The sequence below is a fragment of the Pelobates fuscus genome, chromosome 3 (assembly GCF_036172605.1).
Source record: "Pelobates fuscus isolate aPelFus1 chromosome 3, aPelFus1.pri, whole genome shotgun sequence".
NCBI classification, from domain to species: domain Eukaryota; kingdom Metazoa; phylum Chordata; class Amphibia; order Anura; family Pelobatidae; genus Pelobates; species Pelobates fuscus.
Window position 1 is genome coordinate 396,874,697 of NC_086319.1, and position 11,649 is coordinate 396,886,345.

At 36.0% G+C, this 11,649-nt stretch overlaps 1 protein-coding gene across 1 annotated transcript; it reads right to left on the bottom strand.

Annotated features, from left to right (window-relative positions):
* Positions 1–382: 382 nt before the first annotated feature.
* On the bottom strand, positions 383–11,041 carry LOC134601515 (uncharacterized). Its single transcript, XM_063446021.1, has 6 exons — positions 10,982–11,041; positions 9,580–9,972; positions 7,742–8,068; positions 3,839–4,204; positions 2,458–2,562; positions 383–739 (listed from the first exon to the last, which is right to left on the bottom strand). Exons 3-6 carry the CDS (start codon positions 7,893–7,895, stop codon positions 711–713), a joined length of 654 nt encoding a protein of 217 aa, XP_063302091.1. The 5' UTR covers positions 7,896–8,068; positions 9,580–9,972; positions 10,982–11,041; the 3' UTR covers positions 383–710.
* Positions 11,042–11,649: the final 608 nt, after the last annotated feature.

Consider the following 11,649-nt stretch of genomic DNA (forward strand, 5'->3'; position numbering starts at 1 on the left):
TTTGAATTTATTCTCCACCACAGAGTGTATACTTTCCTCTGCAGAGACATGAATCCTCATCCTCACTCTTGAATCGGGCTCAGTCGGCAATTGCACTCTCCTTACAGAGCCACAATATTGCCTACGCGTTTCACCTGAATATGAGACTTCATCAGGGTGTAAAGTACAACCCAGACATATCCATGTTTACACCATAGATCATTATCAAATTAAAACACCTACTAGACTTATTCATTCAGGACTACCTAAAATTTTAAGTTTTACTTTATTCAAACAATGTTATCATTTATTTATCCAAATAAAACTGCAGATAATGACAATAAAAAAATAATAATTAAAACTGAAAATAAAATCTGTTCATATTCGTAAAGAGTTCTTAAAGAAGGCACAAAAATATTAACATTATTATCGATATTAAAAGGGCATGAATTAGAATCAGCTTTTCTTTAGAAGAGACTCAATTGTCCTTAATTTTAGTACTATACTTTGTAATAAAAAGAAAAAAATAATCCATTATTGTCATTATTACTTTTCTTCATTTTACAAAAAGTTGTCTTCAAAGACATCACCCACAAGTTTTTTCAATAAGTTTCGATCACATTTTCTTTCTTCAAACCTCTCTAAAATTATGTTACTTTGGTGAAGAAAATCCTTACAGAATCTGTACAGTTTCTCCTGATACGACGAAAGTTGATTCTTTGATTCATTCTCTATCCACTTTTGCTTACTGCAGTAATTCCTGTTTATAGAAATATTAAAGTCAACCTTTTTGAAAAGATATTTACACTTAATTTTGCCATTATTGTAAAAAAAAAACACATCTGAAAACATTACACAAGTCATATGAGTCTCAAAGGTAAATTTGAATCCCTCTCTCATTGTTTTAATCAAAATAAAGTTACTATTCTGTTCCTTACCTTATAAACAATGTAATCTATGAAATGTGTTCATAGGATTGAGCCCACCACGAGCCCAACCAAGATCTTATCAAGATGTAGATATCTGGAAGTGCCCATGCATAGCATGGAAGGGATGGTTGATGACCAAGACTTACTCGCAGAGGGATCAAGTGTCAGTATCAGAAAATACAAGATGGGCATTCTGTTTGCCATTGATGTGTGGTTTTACACATTATACTATTTCCTTTAATCCATGAATATTTAGGAGTTAGTTAATATGTCTATGATAGTGCAGCAATATAACTATAATAACATCCCATGGATTTGGGGGGAGTAACACCCCCATGATATTCTGATTGTACCTTTCCTGGCTAAACACTTTGTTATTAATATATGTAATTGCACAAATTTTAGAAAACAAACACAAAGAAGAAAATAGGTGCACCTAAAGTGACCCTACAATACTTTCTGGATATATGAATAGTATTATAATAAAGTTCTGGTAAATATTGAACATGTAGCAGAGTAGATATTGTGAGAGATTCACTCATCAAGTGCTATCAAATAAAAGAAATAGCGACCTCGTAAGGTTAACTCCTATGTCCAGGTAATTAAGCCTACATCAAACATCACATCATATATATGATAAAAAAGAGCTTTATTAAAGGGGCTCTGTATATAAGCTGGAACCAGAAGATGTGGTAATGGTAAGTGCTATATCTAAAAAACAAAAGGCTATGCAATGAATAAAGTATCAGGGAACCACTCAATTTGTAAATGTAAGTACAAACATCTTACATGAGCCAAAGGGGGTTCAGTTAGAAAAAAAAAATTATCTCCCATAAATAGCAGTGCAACAAGACTGATGCAGTGCTGGAAATAATGTGAGGGAAGTCACCTTTTCAACAAGGGGGGTTGGCAAGGAAGACCAAGGATACGGTCTGTGTGTAACCTCGTAGCTACAGGAATCAGTGAATTACCATTAGTTCTATACATGGGCCTATCTTTAAGCTGCATTTGCAATACTATATTATTTTGTAATTCTGAGTTATTTTTATCAATGCTTTTTTTATTTTATTATTTTTCTTTTTCTCTCTTTTGTAATGTAATACTTGTTTTAATGTTAAAATGTTTAAATGTAAAATTTTCATAAATGAAAAAAATTTGATCTGGTAAAATGCTTTATCGTTTGTACTTTATTTTATTGTTTGTTTTTTTTCATAACATTTTTTTTCTTTGTTTTTTTTCATAACATAAAATTTTTCCATTTTGGGCATAATTTTGACTTCAACTTTCGACACCACACAACTTCAATAATGTGTGTCCATGGAGTGGACAATAGGGATTAACCCCTTAAGGACCAAACTTCTGGAATAAAAAGGAATTATGACATGTCACACATGTCATGTGTCCTTAAGGGGTTAAAGAAGTTGAATGAGATGGACTAGTAGGTCTTTTGTTTCTGTTTTAATGTACTGGACAGTAGTCACTTTTTTTCTATTTTATTAGTGTGAATGAGCAGTAAATTATAAGGCAATTTATGATTTTATTCACTTACTTTTGATGCCCCTATATCCAAGAATACCACAGATAATAACAATGCAGAACACAGTGAATCGGACCGCAAGGATAACATAGAAAGGCCATTGCGAAGAAATGAACTCTAAATAAAAAAATATGTATATATATTGTTAGGTAGAATAGACAAATAGCAACAAATATCCGTGACAAGGATTGAAGTGACACTACTAAGGCAATTATAGAATTCACTACTAAATGGATCACCAATGGGATTATAGTGAGAATCTACTAAAGGGACAATTCAAATATTACAGAGAGAAACTACAAAAGGGAAAACTATATATATAACAAAATAATTTATGGTGAGACCAAACACAATAACCCCTCCTCCCACCACCACCACCGCCACCACCACACAATTTTATGCAGGTACAATGACTTTTGTGCATCACCTTCATATCTTAAATTGGACAGGAAAAGTCTGCCTTGGCCACATACATTTTGAGAAAGCATGTTTCCACAAATAACCCAGAATTCCCAGCTCGATATGCAAATAAGCACAGCCAGGCATCAAGTGTCAGACATTTCTGCAGGTATCTTCTAAACAATGTTTTAAACCAAAGCACTTATGATATATATATATATATATATATATATATATATATATATATATATATATATATATATATATATATATATAAAGTCCCCTCTACTCCAACAGTGGTCTTCGTGTTTTGGAAAACTACAATTCACCTCTGGGTGTTTTGTCAGACCCCCTACGTATTACAGAGGGACTATATGAGAGGCCCATCCCACATAGTACAGGACCTTTAAAGGCTTAATAATAGCAGTACTGGAATATTGCAACTGGGAGATAAAAATGAGGAAGTGCAAGGTACACATTCATGGCCTATGGAGGTAAATATATAATTTATTTTTAGATTAATACATTTAATTAAATTTAAACATCTCCTGTTAATTCACAGTTAGCTATAATCAGGACTTTTTTTCACCTGTATTTGTTTCTATGACAAAGTTATACAGATCTTTTAATTTCACTGCTGTCTTAATGTTTTTTGAAATCTGTTTGGATTATTGCAAAGCAAAAGTAACTGCATAACCTTTAATAAGGTATATTCCTCCCAGCTATTTAATGCAAAAGATGAACCTAAAATACAATAAAGATAACAATAGTATTTTCTGTATTTCAAATGTAAGTAATTTCTAGAAAACTGCTAATTCAGAGTAACATTATGGGAGCTACCATCTGAGATTATACAAGGCAGACCTCTTAATATAGCAGTTAAAATTATTATTTTTATCCTGCTAAAACTCTTTTTGATATCATAGGGGGAAACAAAATCTATTTTTTTATATTAAAGTTATGCTTTATCCAGAAATTATGTTTTTGATATTACCTCTTATTCTTAATCTGGTTCCAATTCCATAGTTGATATTTGTACGTAAAATGGGATTTACAACACAGAATTTGAGCATCACCAAGCAATAATATACAGTGTCATCATTTACTTGTACCCCTGTTATTTGCAAATCTGTATTGTTTGTCAGCTTTGTTCTTCCTCTGTACGTTGAATCAATCATATCCTGAGCTGGATGAAAAGCGAAAAGTCCCTGAGGGCTGCCAGCTGTCCAATAAATTGTAGTTTCCATGGGTTCTCTCTCATTGAATGTGCTGTATGAACATTTAATGGTGGCCGAGCCTCCTAAGTGGGCTGAAGAGGCTTGTGGCTGATGAACACTTGATCCCAAATTGTCTCTTGATCCTGTTAAGAGAACATATAAACCAATGGCATTACAGATCTGGGAGTGTGAAGGCAATATTATACAACGTGTCTGGTATTGGTTAAAATGATAATTAATAATCTGTATTGCTTATTAGTTAGGTGATGATAATCTAAGTTATACAATATTAATTTTCATAGGATTCAGAGTCACAATCATATATTTATATTAGAAATGAAGACCACATGAATTTAATTGCTTGAAAGCAGACTCTATTAAGTAGACTCTTTCAAGTAGGAGTTAGAAAACCAGGAGTTAAAACAAACAAGGGGTTTAAACTAGCAAGGAATTTTTTTACTGTTCTGTATCTGGGAAAATAGTGTTAGCAAGATTACTGGTTTGAGTCAATGCACATCTTGTTGCATGTATGCATGCATGGATGTACCCATCCAGGGTCCATACTTCTGTGATATGTGTGTGTGAGTGGCTTCTCTGGAAGCTCAGATTGGAGATCTCGAGAAGAAAATTGCAACATTGAGGGAGATCGACAATCTTCAGACGAGTCTGTTGCTCACTGAACAGAGTTTAGTGGGGACAGGTAGTGGAGTGGGAAGAGATAAGACAGATGGGGAACAGGCACATAGCTGGGGGACTGTGAGGCAAGGAAACAGGGGGGGGGCAGGGAAGAGGAAAGGCATAGCTAGTCCTGATTTTGTACAACCTAGCAGATTTGCCCTTTTGAGTGAAAATATTGGAAGCATCAGATCCGGAGTAGCTGTATTAGAGGGAGGTGTTCCTTCTAACAACCAAGAGAACAGCCCCTCTACTACTGGTGGAGATGAAAATGTAAGGAAGGCTAGACATGTCATAGTGGTAGGGGACTCTATCATAAGGAGAGTAGATAGGGCAATCTGTTGCTCTGATTGGCTCAACCGGACAGTTTGCTGTCTCCCGTTTGCTCCGGCATGTTTCTGACAGAGTGGATGGATTACCCGGAGTGGATTGTTATGACTCAGCGGTCATGGTCCAAGTTGGTACCAATGACAAAGTAAGAGGAAGATGCAAAGTCCTAAAGAATGATTTCAGGAAATTAGGTAGCAAACTTAAGAATAGGACCTCCAAGGTGGTATTCTCTGAGATATTATCTGTGCCATGTGCTACAGTGGAAAGACAGAGGGAAATTTGAGAGGTCAATGAGTAGCTGAAGTCTTGATGCAGGTAGGAGGGTTTTGGGGTTTTTAGAGCACTGTGTTGACTTTTCACTAGTGTATAACCTTTATAGCAGTGATGGGTTGCACCTAAATCTGAGAGCGTCTGCAGTGTAGGGGGATAGGATGGCTAGAAAGTTGGAGGAGATTTTAAACTAGTAGTAGAGGGGGGGGGGTCATAGCAATCTACAATTTGGAGATAGGACAGAAAGGACTTTAGCTCAGTATAAGGGAGGTGGGGACGGGGGGAGGGGCAAACTCAGAATGGAGAAGGCATGTGTAGCGGAGCTCCCTGTACCGGGCTAGGTACCTCCGCCAAAGGGACTGCTTCCTAGCTGGAACAGGGGAAGGGATAGGGGAACTAGCTCTTTGCGCTCCCAAGGACTGGGCGGCAATCTTTCCTGGGAGCTCCTCAGTCCTAACAAGGTTCACTTATTTCTACACTTAGTTCTTTAAGTACTCGTGGATGAATACCGCCAGGCCCTGGAGTTTTGTTTATATTAATTTTCTTTAGTTGCTGCAGCACCTTGTCTTGAGTTAGACAATTACAATTTTCCTGCATGTTTTTAGCAGCAATCATATGCACATCTATTGCTACGGGATCATCCTTAGTATATACGGAGGAGAAATAGTTTGTGCCTTTTCCTGGACTTCATTAATTAACACTCCCATTCCAGTTTTTAGTGTACCTACACTTTCATTTTTTGTTTTTTTAGAATATATGTACTTAAATGCTTTGGTGTTGGTTTTGCTCTCTTTGGCTAGCATTTTTTCATTTTGAAGTTTAGCATATCTAATCACCTTTTTGCACGCATTATTGGCTTTCTTATATCTGTTATAGGATGCCTCTGATTTGTCCGATTTATATGCCCTTTTCCTACTTTTAATCTTTTGTTTTACTTCTCTACTAAGTCACATTGGTTTCAATTTGTTTCTTTTATATATATAACCCAATGGTACATACCGAGAAACGTGCCTTTCTAATATTTGTTGGAAGATGTTCCATTTATCCTCATTGTTCTTTTCACTAAAGAGTTTATGCCAATCAATATTTTGTAAAGCTCCCCTTAACTTATGCCTTTTTAAAATCTTTTGTTTTAGTATACCCCGTGTGCTTTAGTTTTTTTTTAGTTTATTTTAAAGGACGCTATATTGTGATCACTATTTCCCAAGTGCTCACCTCCCCCTACTACTAGTTTAATATCTCTTCCAACTTTCTAGCCATAATATCCCTCAGCAATGCAGACCCTCTCCTGTTTAGGTGCAACCCATCACTGCTATAAAGGTTGTACCCAAGCGCAAAGTCGGCCCAGTCAGTCGGCCAAAGTCAGCCACGCATTGACCTCTCTAATCTCCCACTGCCTTTCCACAATAGCGCATGGCACAGGTAATATCTCAGAGAATACCACCTTGGAGGTATTTTTCTTAAGTTTGCTGCCTAATTCCCTGAAATCATTCTTTAGGATCTTCCATCTTCCTCTTACTTTGTCATTGATACCAACATGGACCATGACCGCTGGGTCATCTCCAGCCCCTCCCAGTAATCCATCCACTCTGTCAGCAACAGGCCGGACCCAAGCACCCGGGAGACAGCAATCTGTCCAGTTGAGCTGATCACAGCGACAGATTGCCCTATCTACTCTCCTAATGATAGAGTCCCCTACCACCATGACCTGTCTAGCCTTCCTTACATTTTAATCCCCAGCCGTACAAGAGGGGCTGTTCCCTCAGCTGTTAGAAGAAACAGCTCCCTCTAATACAGCTACTCCTGAGCTGATGCTCCCAACATCTTCACTCAAATGGGCAAATCAGCTAGGTTGCACAAAATCAGGATTAGTTAGCCCTTTCCTCTTCCCTCCCCCCCTGCTTTCTCGCCCCACTGTCACCCAGATACGTGCCTGTTACCCATCTGTCTCATCTCCTCCCACTCCACTACCTGTCCCCACCAGACTCGTCTGAAGATTGTCGATCTCCCTCAATGTTGCAATTTTCTTCTCGAGATCTCCAATCTGAGCTTCCAGAGAAGCCACTCACACACACACATGTCACAGAAGTATGGACCCTGGATGGGTACATCCAGGCATGCATACATGCAACTAGATGTGCATTGAATCAAACCAGCAATCTTGCTAACCCTTATTTCCCAGATACATAACAGTAAAACAATTACCTTGTTAGCTTGAACCCCTTGTTTGTTTTAACTCCTGGTTTTCTAACTCCTACTTGAAAGAGTTTACTTAATAGAGTCTGCTTTCAAGCAATGTAAGCAAGCTCAGTGAATTAGGGGAGAGTTTTAATTATATTTTTTAACCTTTAGCTATAATTACAAAATGCTAAATACCTTATTATATATAATTACATCCATGTTACCTTCAATCACCAGCTCTGTGCCATGTTTTACTTTAAATTCTCCTTCACTGGTTCTCACCGAACAGCAGTAAGTATCCAGATCATTCTTTTCTACATTATGTATACGCAGGGAGAAATCCTTAGGATAATCCACCATAGAGAAGTGCCCATTCATAAGCGACTTGTCAGAGGAGAATATATCTATGTTTGGGCAGCCTTTACCTATTCTCCATTTAACTTGTTGTACAGTAATGTTAATTCCATTTGGGTTATGAATTGAGCATGGGATGGTGACATTTTGTCCAAGGAGTGCAGGAACAGCATCCAATTGATCCACAAAGATGTTATCTGCAGATAAAGAGAGAATCTAATATACTAATAATGCCAAGTATATACACATTTCTCTATGGTTTACTTTAGCACACATTTTCACATTGTGTAAGTAGTTGCCTAACCATAACTATAAAAAAAAACACTATATCCACATTACTGGATACTGTTGAACTGATTACTCTCCCGATTTCCACATGTTACTTATTCAATCTAAATAGTTTGCAATTGTTTAAAGGGAAATAGTTCAGCTCCCTGGATATTACACCATTTAATAGAACTTTGAAAATCACATGTGATAATTTGTTTTTCTGGTGATGCTATTTTCCATTTTAGTTTCTGTTACAGATTTATCAAATTATATCACAATCCTGATAATTCAATTCACAGTAATGGCACACATTACATCTTTGGAATGTGGTGGCAGCCGGGGTAAATGTCACAGATATATGTGTAAACAATTCATTAAATAATATAATTTGTTTCTAGAACCGCCCATTTATGAGAAAATTCTACCAGATATGATAGGAACATAGAATGTGACGGCAGATAAGAACCATTCGGCACATCTAGTCTGCCCAATTTTCTAAGTACTTTCATTAGTCTCTGGCTTTATAAGAACCATTCGGCCCATCTAGTCTGCCCAATTTTCTAAGTACTTTCATTAGTCTCTGGCCTTATCTTATAGCTAAGATAGCCTAATGCATATCCCACACATGTTTAACCCCTTAAGGACACATGACGTGTGACATATCATGATTCCCTTTTATTCCAGAAGTTTGGTCCTTAAGGGGTTAAACTCCTTCACTGTGTTAACCTCTACCACTTCAGCTAAAAGGATATTTCATGCATCCACTACCACCACTTCAGCTGGAAGGATATTTCATGCATCCACTAACATCTCAGTAAGGTAACTATGTCCTCTTGTTATGGTAGTTGTTCTTCTTTTGTTGAGGTCAGTACTGTATCAAATATGCAACACTCTGCCCTTGGGTTTATACGTCCAAGATGCATTATATTGCACTTATCCACATAAAATGTCAGTTGCCAAAACTCTGACCATTTTTCTAGGTTACCTAAACCATTTGACATTTGACTTATCCCTCTTGGAACACTGACCCTGTTGCAAATCTTAATATCAGCAAAACCAGATAATTCCACCTATTGTATTACTAACAGAATTTTTTATATATTTTGTAATTCTTCTGAATATTTAGTTATGTCAATGTAATGTTTTTTTTATTTTCTGTTTTTACAAGGAGACATAAATAAATAAAAACAAAAAGAGAAAGTGCTCTATATGAAATATTGATAATTAGTGGTTACCTGCAAAAATCTATTTTTTTGGCATAAACATTGATAAAGAGAGATCAGATTCATGATAATTTCTGCATCCGTTGAAGACGAGCGAAAACATCTCGCATCATGACAATTGTTAGATCAAAATCAAACATTTGGAGAAAAAAAGGAAGAATGAAAATTTCCCAAAAGTTGGATATCACAAAATAATTATATAGAAGTATTCCTACCTGTGAAGAGAAGATGTGTTCCATATGAACTATAAAAATTACTTTAGTCATACTTATATCTGATGGCGACTTGACAACAGATTACTGGACCATCGGTCTTCTTCAGTCCATGGATTGTGATTGACTCTGCCCAGTTTTCATTAGGATTCCTTACCCTAGAAACTCTCCCTTTATATTTACCATGTGTGAAGTTTTGTTTGGGAATATACATTGCTGTTAAAGAGAAGCACTCTCCGTGTTCTGTTACATGCCAGATAAACTGAATGACTTCAAAACTATTCAAGTCTTTGGGATATGTTAAAGTACAAGGGATGGTAACAGATCCTCCTTCCGTCACTTGTATGGTCTTCACCTGGTGAGCACAGTAACCACCCGCAGAACATTTTCCAACTGCTGCAATTAAAATGTAATCAACTACTATCAAAATATGTTGATATGATTTTCAAAAAAATTATTCTGAGCATTTTTAAAACACATTTTTTCAAAGGACCATAATATACATTTTTGGCTTAATAATACCTTTCATGTCTAAACTCAGTTCATTATTAAAATGTAGTGTTTTTGAACACCCTTAAAATATTTAGTAAAACAAATTAAGGAATACTGAATACCAACTGACCCATATATTCCTTCATTTACATAGTTAGAATTGCATACATGCCATTTAGTTTAAACATAGTACCATATACCAAAACTAATAAAATACTTACAGTGCCATATAATACTTAACCATTTAAACATTCTTGTAGTACCATATAATAATATACCATACTATACAATATTATACATATTATTGCGTATATAAATATACCATACTAAGCATGCCATATAGTTTAAAAATAGTAATGCATAATATTATATGATATAAATATCTATAGTACCATAATCATATGACACAATTTACATATCTATAGTACCATGTAATACTATACCATATAACATTACCTATTGTTTTTCATATGATGTTCCTATTGTAATTAGATTGAACACAGAGTGAAGATGTCAATGTAAGGAAGAGCAGTCTATAATAGCATTTATGTAAACCAAATTTAAGATATTTTATAAAAGTCTGTATTTGTATGCCACTTACTCACTTGGTGCACTTTTGCACAATATATATTTTTGAGACTTTGTAGCCCTACATTTTGCACTTTATATACGGGAGATGTTTATATAGCACAGTGCACTTTTTGTATTGCACTTTGCATTTATAAATGTACAGTATTAACATGTATTATAGGATAGAAAAATAGTACTATATGAATACATTCGTATTATCTGAAAAGGAATTGCAGGTATTAGGGTAGATATTTACCGCACGGGATATTCCTCTCTGAGACACATAGCAATACTCTCGCCTACAATGACAAAACATGAAGGGATTATAATAAGCATGTCTTACTTTGGAAGAAGAATATGAGAAATAAGATAAATCCCATCTTGTGTTATTGTTCAGTGTAGCCAGCAACAGTCCAATATGTTTCTACCAGCAGTTAGTTAAACAGTGTATTGAGAGGTTCAAGTCTCTGTAATTATATTATTCATCATATTTTTTTTTTATATTGAAAGAGGTAGTTATAAAAGACGGCATGCGACATCAGACATTTGACTAATTTGTCAGAGGTAGTATGAGCAAGAAAGCTGTGGTTATTACACAGAAGAATATTGAGGAAGTTCTAAAATGAACGTCTGAGGAAGAACTAGTGAGAATTTTACTAACACTCAGATGTTATCAAAACATGTTAACATAGAGGGGCGTGGCTAGCTGTGTACCTGAATAGACGTGTCTATGTGGAGCTCCGGCTTCCCACACAGATAATTACCCTTATTGCCACTAATAAGGGTAATTTGCCAATATTATTATATCTCCCCCCTCTGCTGAGCCACGAGGTGCAAATATCGGAAACTATCCCACTAAATGCCCGATATATGATAGTCCTTTGAAAGGATGCAACAGCAGGCCCAGACAAAAATGGTGCTAGAGAAGCTACAGGGCCAGGTTAAGAGCCCAATGGGTCTGGTGCTGGCAATTATGATGGGCGTAATTACAAAATCTTTTCGGCCAAAAAC